At 44.6% G+C, this 20,169-nt stretch overlaps 1 protein-coding gene across 4 annotated transcripts in view; it reads left to right on the top strand.

Moving 5' to 3' along the window:
- The window catches only part of LOC115076047 (ly6/PLAUR domain-containing protein 3-like), a 118,632-nt gene extending 105,726 nt beyond the window's left edge, over positions 1-12,906 (top strand). For all 4 annotated transcript variants that reach the window (XM_029577137.1, XM_029577139.1, XM_029577138.1 and 1 more), the window contains 2 exons: positions 11,687-11,833; positions 12,013-12,906. In XM_029577137.1, coding sequence (XP_029432997.1) covers positions 11,687-11,833; positions 12,013-12,257 — 392 coding nt within the window. In that variant the 3' untranslated portion in view covers positions 12,258-12,906. The remainder of the gene's footprint in view (positions 1-11,686; positions 11,834-12,012) is intronic.
- Positions 12,907-20,169: the final 7,263 nt, after the last annotated feature.

The following is a 20,169-nucleotide window of genomic DNA, read 5'->3' as shown; positions in this document are numbered from 1 at the left end:
TATGTCACAGGGGCTACCAGTGCCATTGGTCAGCCCCTGTCACATGGTAGGAGCACAAGATGGCGCTGGACATCCAGTGCTCCTACCATGTAACAGGATCCAGCAAATGGCACGGATACCCTGTCTCATGGTAAGGGCAAAGGGCCATCGGCGCCATTTTGATTAGTGGCAGCTGATGGCCCGGGAGCGGGAGGACGGCCCGGAGTGGGAGATTGTGTGAGATCATGCCCCAAAAACATTTTACAGGTACCAGGTGGTCCAGTGGGGGGTCCCCGGAGCGGGAGATCATGGGAGATCACTCCCGGGACCCCCACTGGACCACCTGGTACCTGTAAAACGTTTTTTTTGGGGGGTCGGGAGGGTGGAAGAAGCTAAGGGGTTACTTTTAAAGGGTCGGGGTGGGTTTTTTGTTTATTGGCTGGGGCGCAGCCAATAAACAAAACTGTGATCGGGCCTGATTGAAAAAAACCCATATGTGAATCGGAACCGGAATCCGAACCGATTCTGGTTCCGATTCACATCTCTAATACATACCTTCAGATACCTGAAAGGTTTTAATGATGCAGGATCAACAACAAACCTTTTCCTTTGGAAAGAAATCAGTAGAACTAGGGATGTGAATCGTTTTTTGACGATTTAAATTATCTTCCGATATTTTTTAAATCGTCATTAATTGTTAGAGTGCGAAACAATAGAAATTCCCCCGATTTATCGTAAAAAAATTGTTAATCGTCTTAGTGCGCACTAACAGGAAGTTAGTGCACATTACCCATTGTTAGTGCGCACTAACATAAAATGATACAATTTGACACTTTTCAGGTCAGTTAAGGTCAGTTAGGAATGAATATGTATTCCTATTGGCTGCCCTCTTATTTATTGATGCTACCAAGGTTCCCACTGAGGTGATGGTTTAATATATGGGGATGGGAAATGGAAACGGTTGGTAGCTTGACAAAAAAAGTAATGTGATCATCAGTCATGTGACTAGAACTTGTTCGTTTATTATTTTTGTTACCAGGCACTGGCACGTGAAATGCTGAATGCAGGAGCTGTCTCCCCCTTCACATCCCTCTCCCCCCCCCCCCCCCATTCACTGTGCTCAAGTTTGCAGTTCCTGTGTTAAACTAAACTTCTTTTTTTTTCACTAGAGTAGAATAAAATAAAATGAAGTACTTTGTGTATTAAACTAAAGAAACTTTACATAAAATGAAATTAAGTACTTCTCTATATGCTACTTTAGTGAAACAAAACATTTAATAAAGAAACTTGCAACCTGAGCTTCAAAACATTAACATACTATAGAAAAACTAAACAAAAAAAACTTTATTATTATTATACTTACAGTGGTTAAAATTAAAGAGCAGGCTGAGGCTAGACTGGCTACTGGCTAGTGGCTACTGCTGGCACTGTCACTGCTGCAGCCTGCTGGCACTTTTTTCTCTTTCTGGCTAGTGCGTACTATATCTGGTAGCAAAATAGCCACGGGGGACAGCACCAAGCATGCGTGGCTTAGTGCGCACTAACCTTCTGTTAGTGCGCACTATTCGGAAAAACGATTTTTTTACTAAAAAAAATCATGCCGATCAGATTTTTTTCTCCTGCCAGACGAACCGTTCATTAAAACGATCTGGCACATGATTCACATCCCTAAGTAGAACTAGCGTTCACAAAATGAAACTTCAGAGAGGACAACTCAGAATCAATATCAGGAAATATTTCTTCACGGAGAGGATGGTGGATGCCTGGAATGTCCTTCTGGCAGAGATGGTGAATTCAAAAACAGTAAAAAAAAGTTCAAAGTGGCATGGGATAAACACTGTGGATTCCTAGAGGCTAGAGGATGGGAATGAAGAAAAGAGTGCATGGAGGTAACTTGCTGGTGTGTCAGTTACTACCCTTAACCAATAAGCCTTCATACTATTGATGCAACTCCATCATTGCTCTCTGCTTCAACAGCAGGGAGAAAAGAAGAAAAGGGAAATTACATTCAGATAACAACCAACAAGGACATTGAATTGTACAGTCTGGGAAAACAAATAAGCATGGGGGTAACTTGCTGATGCGGCTGTTACTACCCTTATTTGGCACCTGGGGCTGATATTTCTTTGCTCCCCACCCCCCGCCAATATATAATTTAAAAATTTCCTAAACCTCAAAATATTTCAAATCAGCAGACACATCAAATAACACCCAGTAATTAAAACTAATAAAGATTTAAAAAATCTCCCGCTTTCCATATCTGTCATCCTAAGATTGTTTAGACTGGAGCACGCATACACACACACTATATGCTCCCTCCCTTGCATACACACACATACATGCTTGGTGAGAGACAGAGGGTGCATGTGTGTGTGTGTGTATGTGTGAGAGAGAGAAACACACACACACTTCCTCTGTACCTCTCTCACCACACACTTCATCTGTGTCTCTCTCTCACACGCTAACACACACACACACACACACACACATGCATTTCCTCTTTCTCTCTCTCACATGCACACATGCAGTCAAAAACTAAACTGGAAACCACAAGCCAGATTCTGTATGCAGTGCAACAATAGAAAAGCAGAAAATCATTATTTATTTTTATTTATTTAGAATTTTTATATACCGACATTCAAATGGATATCACATCGGTTTACATAATAACAGGGGTAACAATTTTACAGTTGGAAAGGAAAATAATAGTTACATCTAACAGAGGATTCAAAAGGAACAGGATAGAGAGCAGAATGGTCAGAGGGACCTAGAGAGAGGAAGATGGTTACAGAATTTAGGAAAAATTAAAAATTAAAGAAAAAGAAAAACCAAAACTATATTACATTACAGCAACATTATAATGCGGTACTATAGCAGTGTATTGTTTTACAGTATCCGAAGGTATATTACATTATATTATATTACAATACCATCTTTATTACAAGGCTAAGTGGTCCAGGGTATGCTAAGATTGCGTAAATGCCTGTTTGAACAGCCAGGTTTTCAACTTTTTTTTGAAGGTTGTTGTGCAATGCTCTAGGCGTAGGTCGGGTGGCATCGAGTTCCATAGAGATGGTCCTGCTATGGAAAAGGCTCTTTCTCGAGTGGAGGCGAGCTGTGAGAGTTTGTGAGAAGGGGTTGACAAAGTTCCTAAATAGGCGGATCTAGTTGGTCTGTTGGGGGAGTGATATTGGAGTGAACCATTGAGCCAATGCATCTCTTTATTGTGTAGGGTTTTGTGGATAATTGTTAGGCATTTATGATGGATTCTGGCTGGGATTGGAAGCCAATGAAGGTCTTTGAGAATTGGGGTTATGTGGTCAGATCTGAGAGAGTTTGTGAGGATTCTAGCTGCTGCATTTTGCAGCATCTGCAGCGGTTTGATTGTAGTAGAGGGTAGACCCAAGAGTAAGGCATTGCAATAGTCTAACTTTGTGAATATGGTGGTTTGGAGGACTGTTCGGAAGTCACTGAGGTGAAGAAGGGGTCTTAGTTTCTTCAGTATATGAAGTTTAAAGAAGCAGTCCCTTGCTATGTTAGATATGTGTTTTTGGAGATTGAGGTGGTTATCCAGGGTGACCCCAAGATCTCTGACATGATGTGAAGAGGGGTGGGAGGAGAGAGGGGGAGGGGGGATGTGGCGGGCAGGTGAGATAAAAAGTAGTTCTGTTTTTGAGGTGTTTAAGGCGAGATTGAGGTTGGTGAGAAGGCTGTTGATTGAATTGAGGCATTTATCCCAGGTTTTGAGGGCGTTAGTCATGGTGTCGGTGACAGGGATGAGAACCTGAACGTCATCTGCATAGACGTAGTGTGTAAGTCCAAGGTCTGCAAGGAGTTGGCATAAAGGAAGAAGGTAAATATTGAAGAGGGTTGGGGAAAGGGAAGAGCCTTGGGGGACCCCATGGGATAGCTTAACAGGGTTTGATTCGTGGTTGCCGATTTTGACTTTAAAGTGGCGGTCGTCTAGAAAGGAAGTAAACCAACCCAGTGCTGGGCCTGAAATACCGATGTATTTCAGCAGACACATCAAATAACACCCAGTAATTAAAACTAATAAAGATTTTAAAAATCTCCCGCTTTCCATATCTCCCTCCCCAAGCATTATTCCTCAAAACAATACAACCAAGAAATATAAATCAATTAGAATAGTAAAACCATACTAAAAAATATACATTTCTAAACAGCTGATGAGTAGAATAATCATCAATAATTAGAAGCTCCTGTACAAATTTTTAAAAATTTCCTAAACATTGATAAAATATTTCAAAACAGCAGACATCAAATAACATCCAGTAATTAAAACTAATAAGGTTTTAAAAATTGCCCACTCTCCATACCCGTCACCCTGAGATTATTGTGAACTAGGGGTACATACTCACACAGAGAGACAAACAATATATGCTCCCTCTGTCTCTCACACACATACACGTTTGGTGAGAGACAGAGGGAGCTTGAGTGTGTGTGTGTGTGTAAAAGAGGTATCTCTCACACATGATTCCTGTCTCACCCAGGCACACACACACATGCTTCCTCTCTTTCACCCCCACCCCCGCACACAGGCACCCTCTCATACACACAGAGGCACCCTCTCACACATATGCAGCCACAGGTAACCTTTCATATACTGTATATACACAGGCACACACACTCACTCTTCTATACACTCACTGTCTCAGACACACACAGGCATCCTCTCATATATGCTCCCACTCCCACATACACACACATACTCACACACATGCACACACAAACAGGCTCTCACTCATTCACACAAGCTCACACACAACATGGTCTCCTGTTGTCTTCAGGCCGTGGCAGGATGAGCTCCATCACGGCCCGAGGGCCTCCTGTTATCTTCAGGCCGTACAGCCCACTGATCTTCCTGATTGGCGGGGGGAAGAGAGGGGAAGATACATGCATGCCCACACAGAGCTTCCGCTCCCTCCTCCCTCCCCAAGCAAGAAGATTGGTGGGCCGTTTGGCAGCAGGAGATGCAGCAGGCTGCCGCTGGTTAGACTCCGCAGGTGACTGCTGCCTCTCCGGGTGTGCTGCCCCGGGCCTGTTCTCTTGGGCTGGCAGGGCTTGGGCTCCCTGCTGGCCCACTGCTCCTGGCTGGAGCATTTCTTCTTCCCGGGTGACGACAAAAGGTTGATTTGTCGCACCATCGCTGGCACCCATCTCCTTGTCATCACCTGGGATAGATATCCCTCCTTGCCCCCACCCCAGCACGCTTCTGCCAATAAGCTTGATACTTGTAATGCAACTCAAACATACCTCTTGCCATTGAAGCGGAGAGCAAACGGGGAACAGAACTTAAATAGCAACTAACAAGGGCCCTGACTTTGACGGTCTAGGAAACTGATAAGTATATGGGTGACTTATATGGTAGACTCTACCATATGCTTGCTGGACAGACTGGATGGACCGTTTCTGCAGTCATTTCTATGTTTCTACTCATGAAGAGCAGGTGGAACATGATGTGGGCCGGAGTCAATAGGCTGCTGAAAGCCTCTTTTGTACATTTGCCCACCCCTTCCCTTTCCTACCCCTGATGCTCCTGGCTTAGGCCACAGCAGCTGCCCTGAGCCAGGAGAAGTGGCGAGAAGGGCAAGCGGATGAGGCACAGATGCCATGTTATAACTGCCTTTCCTCACTTGGGGCTGGAGTCTTTTCTTTCTTTCCAATCATATTTTCTGTAATACAGTTTATTAAGCAAAAAGAACTGTAATTTGCAGAAAATAGTCAGGTTTGACTTCCCCTTTGTGATGCCTATGCTGATTGCGTTCCCTGCATGCCAGTTGCATATATTCAGTCACCTTGCTCAAGTATGGAGAACGGAAATGAATGAGAACAAATTTCCATATTCCCATTTACATCTTTATCTTCAGTGACTGAATTGATTTGCAAACGAAATACAGTAAAACCATTTCAATGATATTTAATTTCCCATATATATGTGTGTGTATGGACTCCGGAGCTGTGGAAGTGTCCACACAGCTCGGGTGGCATGTTTTTTTTCTTGTTGCCCAATAAAAATCGTTTGAACATAAAGATTATATGAGTGGGGTACATTGAGTGTTTGGGGTCAAAAAGTGCTTCATTCTTGCAAGTCCTGGACTGCTGCTTTGACTCTCTGGCCCTCCCCCCAGGAAGTTTTCCCCACTGCTTCTCCTGTCAGTTGATGATGGCAGGGTTCAAAACAATCAATAAAAGAATTCTCTTCATTATAAATTTTAACCACAACTGCGCTTATGCGCACATCAATAATATCGAAGCAATATCAAATTATTTTTTGTCTTAAATCTTTTATATATTGTATTTCTTTAAAAGATGAAAAGACCTCAGAGACACATTAATGTTTAAAAGTTAATGATTAACCAAGTGAAACATAGAGCCACTTTTAAATCGCTGCTTAGAAACCTCCATCCAAACCATTTTGAAAAAAATGTGTCTCTATATTTCAATGTATGTAATTTTTTTCTCTTTTCTTCCTTTTAAATTGTAATTAAAATCCACCCGTAAGTTGTTTTTTTTTTAAGTGCCACGTGTGGAAATATTGGCACTTACGCGCATGACTGGGCCCTGTGTGTGCTGAGCGCATTTTCAGAAAGGCCCGGCCACGCTCGTAAGTGCCAATACTCACACAATTGCCAGGCCCTGAAAAGGGGCAGGCTGGGGGCGTGGTCTGGGTGGGACAGTGGCCATTAGCTGTTGTCCTGGGGAAGCGCATGCCGGCAGCTGGTCAGCGCGCGCAGATTACTTCTGCTCCAGAGGAGCAGTAAGTAAGAAAACAAAAAAAGAGAAAGTTGAAAGAAGGATTTACGGGATATTTAGGAGAGGGGAAGAGGAAGGGGGTTTCTGTAGAGGGGTAGGGAAGTTCTCTACTGGGAGGGAACTGGGGGAGGCCCGATTGCTTCGCCACATGTAATTTGGTAAAATCCCCCCCCCCCCATGTGCGCTGCTTGCACATGGTGCACGGCCAATGAATTTTAAAACATGCGTGCGTCGGTATGGGATGGGTGGTGATGTCCTTTCGTGGATTGCAGACTGGCTGAAGGACAGGAAACAGAGAGTAGGATTGGGTGGACAATTTTCTCAGTGGAGTGCCTCAGGGATCTGTATTGGGACCCGTACTTTTCAATATATTTATAAATGATCTGGAAAGAAATAAGACATTTGCAGATGATACAAAATTGTTCAGAGTAGTTAAACCACAAGCAGATTGTGATAAATTGCAGGAAGACCTTGTGAGACTGGAAAATTGGGAATCGAAATGGCAGATGAAATTTAATGTGGATAAGTACAAGATGATGCATACAGGGAAAAATAACCTATGCTATAGTTACACAATGTTAGGTTCCATATTAGGAGCTACCACCCAAGAAAGAGATCTAGGCATCATAGTGGATAACACATTGAAATCGTCGGTTCAGAGTGCTGCGGCAGTCAAAAAAGCAAACATTATGTTGGGAATTATTAGAAAGGGAATGGTGATTAAACAGAAAATGTCATAATGCCTCTGTATCGCTCCATGGTAAGACCGCACCTTGAATACTATGTGCAATTCTGATCGCCTCATCCCAAAAACCTTATAGTTGCGATGGAGAAGGTACAGAGAAGGGCGACCAAAATGATAAAGTGAATGGAACAGCTCCCCCATGAGGAAAGACTAAAGAGATTAGGACTTTTCAGCTTGGAGAAGAGACGGCTGAGGGGGGATATAATAGAGGTGTTTAAAATCATGAGAGGTCTAGAACAGGTAGATGTGAATTGGTTATTTACTCTTTCAGATAGTAGAAGGGCACTCCATGAAGTTAGTATGTGGCACATTTAAAACTAATTGGAGAAAGTTCTTTTTCACTCAACCCACAATTAAAATCTGGAATTTTTTGCCAGGGGATGTGATTAGTTCAGTTAGTGTAGTTGGGTTTATAAAAGGATTGGATAAGTTCTTGGAGGAGAAGTCCATTACCTGCTATTAATTAAGTTGACAGAAAATAGCCACTGCTATTACTAGCAACAGTAACATGGAACAGACTTAGTTTTTGGGTACTTGCCAGGTTCTTATGGCCTGGATTGGCCACTGTTTGAAACAGGATGCTGGGCTTGATGGACCCTTGGTCTGACCCAGTATAGCATGTTCTTATATTCTTAAGGTTAAGAAGTAAGGTAGAAAGTGAGTAGTTATCTAAATAGTGGTAGTACATAAAGTAAATAATCAAGGAAGTACTTAGAGAACGGAGAGCAAGAACCTAGAGACAGGTGCAAGGGTAGATATTCATTTAGGCAGGCACCTAGTGCAGATGAAGAACCATTTATAAGAAGACCTAGTTGTGGCTCAGTTTCTGCTCTTTGATCAAAAGTTAGCATAGTCAAGTCATAGAAGGGAAAGTCTCTGCTGAGGACTGGGGGAAGGCCTGGCTGATCAGCCGCTTTATTCCCAGAAAGTGAGGTAAAATGTTTTGAGGTATAGGGATAATGGGGTAGTGGTAACTTGTTGCAAATTTTAGGGTCATAGCAGCTGAATGTATGAAGTCTTATACAAGTTAATCTGGCAGAAGCCAGAGGATGGGAGGAGAGGAGGGTCATTTGGGAGGATCTGAGTTCTCTTGTGGGAGTGTAGGAGAAAAGAAGTTGGGTGAGATACTCGGGGCCTGTTTGCTATTATACTAGAGCAGTGCTTCTCAACCCAGTCTTCAGAGAACACCTAACCAGTCAGGTTTTCAGGATATCCACCATGAATATGCATGAAATCGATCTGCATGCAAAAGTGCATAATTTTACATTTGTTTACCGTGATTTCCTGTAGTCTTCTCTGGAACTAGATACATTGTTCTATCCCTCTCAGTTAAACTCTTAATCAACTCTATTCCATTTTATTATAATTTTACTCATTGTTATATTTACCCACTTGTTAAGCAGTCATTAACCTTGAGGTCTATATTCCTACACAGTCCAGATAGCAAAATAGCCTACTCCCACCCCCCACATCTCACCCCAAGTTCATAATGCCCCCTCTTACAGTGGTATAAAAAGTAAACTTAAATGTGAGCACAGAGGCCCTCTCTCTCAAATATCAATGCAATATAGTAACAGGAAAATTAGCCTCTTCTCTTCTGAACCGACATTTGCGATAAAAAGCGTTTCGGCCGGTAACACACAGAAAAAAGGTTTAGTTATTTCCAGCGTTAAAACCTGCGTTGTTGTTACTCTATGCCACGCTAACTGAACCTGATTTCCATTTACTCTGCCCAAACTTCTCCCACTCAAATACTAATTTTAAATTTTCAGACGCATTTTGCGATGTATTTATTGCACATGTTACAGCGTTATCGCAGGTGTCAGGGACCTAATGCGCGCAACAAGGCCCTAACGAGATTTGATAAATGACCCTGTCAATTAGTTATCCAGCTAACTATAGCCAGCTAACTTTATGACCGCTCTTTGACTTGATCAGACTTAGGCATCTAAGTAGGGATGTGAATCGTTTTAGGACGATTAAAATTATCGTCCGATAATTTTAATATCGTCTTAAACCGTTATGGAACACAATACAATACAGATTCTAACGATTTATCGTTATAAATCGTTAGAATCGTGAGCCGGCACACTAAAACCCCCTAAAACCCACCCCCGACCCTTTAAATTAAATCCCCCACCCCCAATAACTTAAATAACCTGCGGGTCCAGCGGCGGTCCGGAACGGCAGCGGTCCGGAACGGGCTCCTGCTCCTGAATCTTGTCGTCTTCAGCCGGCGCCATTTTCCAAAATGGCGCCGAAAAATGGCGGCGGCCATAGACGAAAAAGATTGGACGGCAGGAGGTCCTTCCGGACCCCCGCTGGACTTTTGGCAAGTCTCGTGGGGTCAGGAGGCCCCCCACAAGCTGGCCAAAAGTTCCTGGAGGTCCAGCGGGGGTCAGGGAGCGATTTCCCGCCGCGAATCGTTTTCGTACGGAAAATGGCGCCGGCAGGAGATCGACTGCAGGAGGTCGTTCAGCGAGGCGCCGGAACCCTCGCTGAACGACCTCCTGCAGTCGATCTCCTGCCGGCGCCATTTTCCGTACGAAAACGATTCGCGGCGGGAAATCGCTCCCTGACCCCCGCTGGACCTCCAGGAACTTTTGGCCAGCTTGTGGGGGACCTTCTGACCCCCACGAGACTTGCCAAAAGTCCAGCGGGGGTCCGGAAGGACCTCCTGCCGTCCAATCTTTTTCGTCTATGGCCGCCGCCATTTTTCGGCGCCATTTTGGAAAATGGCGCCGGCTGAAGACGACAAGATTCAGGAGCAGGAGCCCGTTCCGGACCGCCGCTGGACCCGCAGGTTATTTAAGTTATTTGGGGGGGGGTTCGGGAGGGTGGGGGATTTAATTTAAAGGGTCGGGGGTGGGTTTTAGGGGGTTTTAATGTGCCGGTTTTTCGATTTTTCGATTTTTCGATTTTTAACGATTTTTAACGATTTTTCACGATATTTTACCCCCCCAAACGGCAACAATACGATTCCCTCCCCCTCCCAGCCGAAATCGATCGTTAAGACGATCGAGGACACGATTCACATCCCTACATCTAAGTCATCCGGCTACCTCTGAATATTGGAGTTAGCCAGTTAACTTAGCTAGCTAACTCAACTCCTCCCAGTTAAGCTCCTGGACCTCCCCTAATTGATCCGGCTAAATTCTAGCTCCCTAATTTATTAGCTGGCTACAATTTGCTGAATAAAGGCTGAATATAGTCGGGTAAGCCATTTAGACAGATAACTATTACATTATTTGTTTAAATAGCTTTTGAATATTGACCTTATTTATTTATTTATTTTTAGATTTTTATATACCGGTGTTCCTGTATGAAATACAAATCACATCGGTTTACATTGAAACTAAACATAAATTTTGCCAATAGGCGTTACATAGAACAAGGTTATGGAACTTGGAAAAGGGTAAACTAGATCAAAATAAACATTGTAATGTAAACAAATTAGCTAACAAAACTCATAGAGCAGTAAAATAAAAAACAAAAAACAAAAACATAAAAGCAAAACAGTAGATGTCATGTAAGACCTGCAGCAAGAGAATGGATATAGAGTCAGGTAGATCCTTGTTTCTTTTAATCTTTTATGGTATTATTTTACTACATTTATCTCTGTGTTATTAATTGTTTTAATCTTGCCATTAAGTTTTATCCATTTGATTTAGGTTACTCACCTGCTACTCTGTTATATCATTGCGTTTTATGATGTTTATTATATGGTATTTTTCCTGATCTTTTTTTTTTAATTTATATGTCAGCCCTGGTATTTATAGTCATTTAGCTTTAAAATCATGTATTTAGTTTGGCTATATATTTATTCTTTGTAATTTTGTTAATCTTATTATTTGTACATTGCATTGATTTACTTTTGTAAGATATTGTGATTAATCAAGCAAATAAATAAATAATAATAATCACCCATTTTCCCTTTGTCAACCATTAGGTCAATATTAAAACTCCTGCTGAGCAGGTAAAATAACTGGGTAAGTTTATCCAGTTACCTTTATCTGGATATTCAGGGGGCACTTACCTGGCTAAAATTGCTGCTGAATATCTCATTAAATCCAGGACATGTATTTGTATGGACAGAGCTTCACTTACTGTTACTCTTATGGATATCAACGTGAAGTACCTGAAGAAGCTGCAGCCAGCTCAAGGAGAGTATCTATTTTTGCTTTTCAGATTCTAATGTTCCCAATGACATGGAATGCTATTCCTGTCTCACCTTCCAGAAGGATCAGTGCTCACCGAAGAATGCCGAGAAAATTAAATGCACTGGTAGCAAAAGGAGATGTTATGAGGGAAATGTGACAGTAACAACAAAATTTGGTATGTATCCCGCAATTGGTGCAGCTCTGCTTCCATTTCCATTTGCGTATTTCTAGAAGGGATAGGCTCTGTATCCATGTTCCCTTACCACCGGCCAGTCATTTTTAGAAGTGAAAGGCTGTGTAATCTTGTGCCAGTCCCTGGATGACAGATAAAACACTGCTGTTATTTTCTTGTAGATGGCTCTTCGAAAGCAATGTATTTCAAGACCTGTGAATCAACATCAATTTGTTCCACTGAGCTCTCTTCGACAGTTGATTTTGTGACCATCAGACAGCAAGGTTCCTGCTGCTCTGGAAAGTTTTGCAATGGGCCTGACCCTAGCACTATAACAACTTCTAAACCCAACTCCCAAGTCCCTTGCTCGTCTGTATCTCACTTCTCCCTGTTGTTTGGCATTCTGATAGCTATAATGGTGCTGTGAGAGAGCGCAGAAAGAGAAGAGGTACAACTGTAATCTTCCATCCATGGCAATTCACGTTGCAATGCTCTGCCACCTGTCTCAGGCTCGGTAAATCTACTGCCATTGGTCTATGCTCATCCTGCCATGCACATGAGATATGACTTATCTGGACTCATAATCTCAAACCAAACACATGTAGTTAATTAGAGGCCTACTATTATTTCACCTAAAAGTATTCATAGTAACATTGTAATGCGATGGCAGAAAGACCATATGGCTTATCTAGTCTGCCCATCCACCCAGCTAATTCAGCTTTACAATTCTTATCACTTTCTTCAGTTCAGATACTGGTTTTGTTTCCACAGTCTCCTCTGGAAGGCCATTCCATGAATCCACCACCCTCTCTATAAAGAAATATTTCCTAAGATCAGTCTACCCCCTTTCACCCTCATCGCATAACCCCTTGTTCTAGAGTTTCTTTTCCCCTGGAAGAGGATTGCCTCCTGTGCATGGAAAGCTTGCAGGTATTTAAATGTCTCTATCATGGCTTCTCTATCTTGCCGTTGCTTTATGGCATACATGTTTAAATCCTTAAATCTGTTTCCATAAATCCAATTTATTCTCATAAGTGTTTAATAAAGATAAATAAAATGGTAGGAAATAATTGGAATATATTTTCTTTATTTCATTTGTGTTTGTTGAAGTTTTTAAAGAGCTACATGAATTAGATAAAGTCCACAATTACCAAAAATACTAGATAAGTTTGAGTAAGAGCAAGAAAACCACTCATCTCTTAGCTATAAAAGGCAGTTTGGGACTTTCACATTTGTTTCAGAAACACTTGGGTGTGTGCCTGTGTGGACTGTATGGAGCACACAGTGTGTCCGGTACAGCAAGCTGGCATCCTTTTCCTCACACCACTGGTGAGGCAGGAGAGAATGGGCATAGCTTCTACCCCTGAGGAGTGCCAATTGGGGGACCAGAAGGCTGGGGGAAGGGCCTGGAGGTGTATGTGGGTCGGCGTGGCAGTCTGGGGGATGGGAATGATATGGAATGGGGATCCAGGGAAGAATGGAGGAGTGGGGGTGTGTGCCATGTGTGTATATATATTTTAGTTCTAGCATTGGGGCCACCTCTAGGCTAGTGGGGGTGAGATGAGGGTTTCCATACTTTGGGCCCTTTAAATTACAGCACTGGGAGCATTAGGACCTGCCTTAATGTCCCGATGCTCTCCGGGAAAGTTAGTACAAATCCTGAGATGCAGCTAACTCATGAAAATAACTTGCAATTTTTCAGGCAAGCTGCAATATTTTTTTAACGTGAAATTGACTAGAAATGAGCGTCTTTGTATACAGTTGCAAAGCATTTGTATTCAAAGTAGCTCATTATCATACTAGTGCTATTGGGAGTGAAAATAACATGCTTTATTTTTTAATACCACACGTTATCACTACCACAAGGCAATTTGTTGTGCTCCGCGGCCGTGGCGCCCCACGACCGCGGCCCCCTACCTGATTTGCGGCGCTCCCTCGCCGCGGGAGCCCCGACTTGGGCCATCGCGCCCGCATGGCCTCCAGCGCTGCCCGTTGCAGGGGAAGCTGCCCTGCTTCCCCCCAGCGGCGTCTCCCCTTCGTGGGGGAAATCCAAAATGGCCGCCACCATGCTTAAGCATGAGGCCACGCCCCCTCCACAGAATTAAAGGGACCCAACCCTTTAAATGGCCTCACCTGTTCTCTATCAGCCAGGGCAGAGGAAGTATAAAAGGCAGCTTCCTCAGCTCATCCAGTGACTTGGCAACATCCTCCAGTGCTGTCCAGTCTGCTTGCTTCAGTGAGTCCTTGAGCTTTGGATCCTGTTCCGTCTTGGTGTTCCTGGTTCCTAACTTCGGATTGGCTTACGGTGATTCTCTGGTTCCTGACTTTGGATTGGCGAGTGGTGATTCTCTGGTACATGACTTCGGACTGGTGAGCGACGACCCTCTGGCACTCGACCTAGGACTCCTTCAAGACTCCGTCTCCAAGGGCCCACCTAAGTCCCAGCGGCCTGGGTCCCTACAGGCTCCTCCTGGGGGGACCGCGGGCTTCCAGGGCGAAGCTCCAGTTGGCCTTTGCACCGTTACCCTGACCTCCCTAGGTCCACCTAAGTCCCAGCGGTCGGGTCCCTACGGGCTCCTCCCGGGAGGACCGCAGACCACCAGTGGTGAAGACACAGCGCCTTATCTCCTCTCTTCATCGTCTCCATGTTCGCCTTAGTCTCCAGTGCCAAGGGTCAGCTGGTTCTGCCTCCTGTTCTGCCTCGCCACCCGACGAGAGAGCCTATGGACCCTCCAAAAGGTATACCATCCTCTCGTCGGCCAAGGGTCCACAAGCCTGAGCATAACACAATTACTGTGTGGTAAATTCTTTTTTAAAAATTCTTTATTTATCCATTTTAAACATAATTATAGACAGTAATCATACTTGTCAATGATATGGCAATATTAGAAATAAACCATCTTTTATAAGGCAATCCAAAAAAAAGAAAAAACAATATAATCCTGTTGTAATCAAGAAGTGGATCCTTGGGCCGACCGTTGATGGAAGACAGTCAGGAGGCAGTTCAGGTAAGCAGGCAGGCAGGTAGACTGGCAGGCAGGCAGGCTGGCAGGCAACCAGGTAGACTGGCAGGCAGGCAGGTAGACTGGTAGGCAGGCAGGCAAGCAGATAGACTGGTAGGCAGGCAGACAGGCTGGCAGGCAAGCAGGTAGACTGGCAGGCAGGCAGGCTGGCAGGCAAGCTGGTAGGCTGGCAGGCTGGCAGGCAAGCAGGCAGACTGGCAGGCAAGCAGGCAGACTGGCAGGCAAGCAACTTCCTTGGTGACTGTGTTGCAAAGGCAAGGAAACCTAGGAGACGCCAGGTTTAAATTCCCCCAGCATCTGATGTCACAGAAGGAGGTCTGATGTCACAGAAGGAGGCGTGTCACAACAGTACCCCCCTTTTTACGCCCCCTCCTCAAGGGTCCAGGTTTATTGGGATTGTCATGATGAAACTGGGTTAACAGGGACTTGTCCAGTATATTTCGGGCAGGTTCCCAAGAGTCCTCCTCAGAGCCGCAGCCCTCCCAGGCCAATAGATACTCCCATCGACTGTTATAGAAGCGTACATCCCGTACTTCCCGTACTTGGTAAACAGGATCTTCGTTCGGGGAGGTGGAGATCGCATCCGGCGTGAGCCGATGGAAACGGGAGAATATCACTGGTTTCAACAACGACACATGAAATACATTGTGGATGCGCATGGAGGATGGCAGACGAAGTCTATAGGACACCAGACCAACTCGTTCTGCCACCTGGAAAGGGCCGCAGTATCTGGATGCCAACTTACGTGATTGTCCAGCTAAGTGGAGATTCTTAGTACTTAACCATACTTTAGTACCGGATAGAAGTGTTGGAGCGGCACGTCGGTGGCGGTTTGCACAGCTTTGTGCTTTCTTTGCTGCAGAGGTGAGACGTCGCTGAAGGGCTCTCCAGAGATCGTGAAGTTGGGTAGCCACTGTCTGGGCCGCCGGAGAAGCGACATCGATAGGTACCGGGACGGGTGTCCTGAGGTGGCGTCCGAAGACCGTTTGAAAGGGAGATTGCCCAGTAACCAAGTGAGTGTGGTTATTATAGGCGAACTCAGCCCAGGGAAGGAGGGAGACCCAGTTGTACTTTGCGAAATGAAGCTTCGGAGAAACGTCTTGAGGGAACGGTTCATCCGCTCGGTTTGCCCGTTAGACTGTGGGTGAAAAGCGGTAGACAAGTTCAGTTGTACCCCAAACTTTTTGCAGAGGGCACGCCAATACCGGGCTGTGAATTGGGGTCCCCGATCGGAGACAATGCTCTGTGGAAGGCCGTGGGCCCGGAAGATATGTTGCGTGAAAAGAAGTGCTAGCTCTGGTGCAGACGGAAGCTTAGGTAATGGTACCAAATGTACCATCTTAGAAAACCGGTCTACGGTGACCCAGATTACTGTGTTACCCTCGGAAGGAGGCAAGTCCACCACGAAGTCTGTGGCAATGTGAGTCCATGGTTCTGTAGGTATTGGTAGAGGTTGTAGAAGACCCAGGGTCGGCCGCCGAGAGGCTTCTGTTGGGCACATACCGGGCACGAGTCTACGTAAAGTCACACATCCTGCCGGACTCGGGGCCACCAATAATGACGGTTCAATAGATCGAGCGTCCTCCCTCTGCCGGCGTGGCCTCCAATGAGGGAATCGTGGGCCCATTGCAGGACTTTCTTCCGGTCTTTGTGTGGAACAACTATTCTGCCCTGTGTAGAGATTGTGGTGCTGGCTAGTTCGATCTTTGCTGGGTCGATGACGTGTTGAAGGGGTTCCTGCTTTTCATCCATGATGGCATTCCGAGAGAGTGCATCCGCTCAAACATTCTTAGATGCTGGACGATATTTGAGGGTAAAATCGAAGCGACTAAAGAATAGCGACCATCGTGCTTGCCTTGGGTTGAGTCGTTGAGCTTGGCTGAGGAACTCCAGGTTCTTATGGTCGGTATAGATCGTGATGGGGTGAGCGGCTCCCTCCAGCCACTGTCTCCATTCTTCAAGTGCCAACTTAATGGCAAGCAGTTCCTTGTCTCCTATACCGTAATTACCTTCGGCTGGCGTAAACCTCCTTGAGAAGTAGGAGCAAGGCAACAAATGCCCGGAGTCGGAGCTTTGAGACAGTACTGCCCCCACAGCTATATTGGAGGCATCAACCTCCACAAAGAAGGGCCTTGACGGATCTGGATGGCGCAGACAAGTGTCCAACAGGAAGGCCTCCTTTAAATCCTTGAAGGCCTTACATGCCTCGGCTGACCAGACGTGCGTGTCGGCCCCCTTTTTGGTCAAGGCGGTCAGAGGTGCGACCAGTCGGGAGTATTGCGGTATAAAGTGCCTGTAGAAATTGGCAAATCCTAAAAAACGCTGCAAAGCCTTCAGGCCTACTTACTGGTTGGGGCCAATTCTTAATGGCGAACACCTTACTTGGATCCATGAGGATTCCTGTAGCTGAAACGATGTACCCAAGAAAAGGCAGCGACTCCTGTTCGAAGAGACACTTCTCCAGTTTAGCGTATAGGTGGTGATTACGAAGGATTTGGAGCACTTGCCGAACCTGTTGCCTATGAGAGGTCAAATTCTGTGAGTAGATGAGGACATCATCTAGGTAGACTATCACGCAAGAGTTCAGCAGTTCGCGAAGGACCTCATTCATGAGGTGCTGGAACACCGCAGGAGCGTTACACAAACCGAAGGGCATAACCAAGTACTCGTAGTGCCCGTCCCGGGTGTTGAACGCTGTCTTCCACTCGTCCCCGGGACGGATATGCACCAAATTGTACGCCCCCCTTAAGTCCAACTTGGTAAATACTCGGGCTCCCTGGAGTTTATCCAATAATTCTGGAATTAGCGGAAGCGGATAGCGGTTCTTTTTAGTAATGGCATTTAATTCCCGATAGTCTATGCATGGTCTCAAGGACCCATCCTTTTTTGCCACGAAGAAGAATCCCGCCCCTGCGGGTGACATTGAAGGTCGGATAAAGCCCTTGGCGAGGTTCTCAACAATGTATTCAGACATTGCTTTGGTTTCAGGTTGTGATAGTGGATACACCCTGCCTCGGGGTGGAGTTGCTCCAGATACCAGTTCGATGGCGCAATCGAAAGGACGATGTTGGGGCAAAAATTCTGCTTTTTCCTTAGAAAATATGTCCGTGTAGTCCGCATAATGACTGGGATGGGTGAAGCCTGTGTGAGCCAAGGGAATGTGCTGGACTGGTAGAGACTTGATACAAGATTTGAAGCAGTGAGGACTCCATTGGGTAATTTGCAAATCGCTCCATTGGATCACTGGAGAGTGCTGCTGGAGCCAGGGTGGGCCGAGGACCACCGGATGAACTGAGTTCTCCAGAACCAAAAACGAGATCTCCTCAAAATGTAGGATCCCGGTCTGCATGATCAGTGGTGCAGTCTCGGTAGAAATGTGGCCAGGCAGGCAGGTACCTTGTATGGAAGTAATCCGTAAAGGAGGCTCCCGGGATTGTGTGGCCAGGCGGAGCTGACGTACAAGATTGGCAGCGATGAAGTTCCCTCCTGCCCCAGAGTCAATGAATGCCTGAGTCTTGAAAGACCCTCCGGGATATCTGAGGGTTATAGAAATGGTACATAGAGGAGCAGCATTCAAACAACCTAGGAGGCACTCCTCCCTTACTCCTATTGCTGTAGTTCCCCATGGGGCCCCTCCCCATAGGGAAGAGTCATCACTGCAGCAACCAGGGGTCCACAAGTATGCCACCATCACAAGAGGGAGTTCATCTTGAACTTCTCTCTCAATATATACTTGTTGAGATTTCTTAAGTCTAATATTGGATGCATTTCTCCTGTCTTCTTTGGGATGAGGAAGTAACAGGAGTAAAAACCCTTCTGTTGATCTGAGAAAGGAACTGGTTGTATTGCTCTTTTCTGAAGAAGATCCCAAATTTCTGACCTCAAGAGTTGAGTATAATCTTGTGAGAAACTCATTTTTGTATTCTCTACTGGCAACATATGAAAATTTAGAAAGTACCCCTTCTTTGCAATTGAAATCACCCAGCAATCTTGTGTAAACATTCTCCATTTGTATAAGAAATTAGTTATTCTCCTCCCTACTGGAATTTCTAACAATAGATTGTCAAAAGGACTATGAAACCTTCCCCAGACTTTGAGAAGTTGATCTTTGAACAGGTCTTCCTCTTTCTCTTCATCTTGTAGAGGTGGGATTTTATGCCTGTTGAGCACTTGTTTGTGACTATGGTTTTTGTCTATAACATTGTGAGTATTGGTAATTTTTTCTATGATAGAAATTGAAAGGCCTTCCTCTATATGAATTGCTTGGTTTCCTTGATTGAAAAGGATTGAATGATGGTGTCGCTATGGATTGTAACGCTGTATAGTTTTCCTTCATCCTTATTACAGCTTCCTGTACTTTTTGGCTAAATAAATTGTCGCTTATATAGGGGACGTCTGCGATTCTGTCGAATACATCTTCTCATATGCTTGATGATTTTAGCCAAGCAATTCTTCTAGCTGTTATAGAAGTTGCGGATATCCTGGCTGTAGAATCAAAAATATCATACGCTGCCCTTGTCAGATGTCCCATAGCCTCTTCAAGCAAAGCCATGTGGACCAGCAACATTTGTCTGTCCTCTTTTAGCAAGTGTTGAAATTCATTTTTTATGTCTTGCATTATATTGAATATATTGAATATATATTGCAATATCTGCAACTGGTGTGCTGATATTCTTGCAGTTAGCATTGAAGGCTGAAAACTCTTCTTCCCAATGCTATCTAAGATTCTCATATCCTGGGAAGGAGGTATAGATGCAAACGCTTTAGATTTTTTTGTGCTTCTTAAGCGCGGACTCAGCTATGACTGACTCATGAGGAAACTGTGTTTTTTGATAACCAGGACTGTTCTGTACTCTATATTTTAAATCTGCTGCTTTAACTACTGCAGGAATCATGTATGGCGAGTTCCATAACTTCACACCCATTTTCTAGATCTTTATGGATTGGCATTGCTCATGCTTTAGATTTTGGTTGAACACATTTTAGTTTCTCAGGCAATTCCTCCTAGGAAGATTCCTGAGATTGAGTTGAAAAGGGTAACTTTAATGCCATCTTATCCACAAAGACCGGATATGAAACATCTGGAGGAAGGGAATCCGGCTTGTCTGAGGGTGATGTGTCAGGTGGGATGTTTATATCTGACTCTGAGGTATTGTCATTTTCTGTGTCCTGTACATCTATTAATTAGTGTCTCGTTGTGTGTCCTCCATAGGAGTAATTTCCTTTGGTGGAATTGTTGGTTCCGGTACAGAAAATTTGCCTTCTTTTGGCTTCATAAAGTCTATGTCCTTAAAATGATTTCTTAAGAATTTATGT

Source organism: Rhinatrema bivittatum, chromosome 14, assembly GCF_901001135.1.
Source record: "Rhinatrema bivittatum chromosome 14, aRhiBiv1.1, whole genome shotgun sequence".
Classification (NCBI taxonomy): Eukaryota; Metazoa; Chordata; class Amphibia; order Gymnophiona; family Rhinatrematidae; genus Rhinatrema; species Rhinatrema bivittatum.
This window is presented reverse-complemented; position numbering and strand designations above follow the sequence as displayed.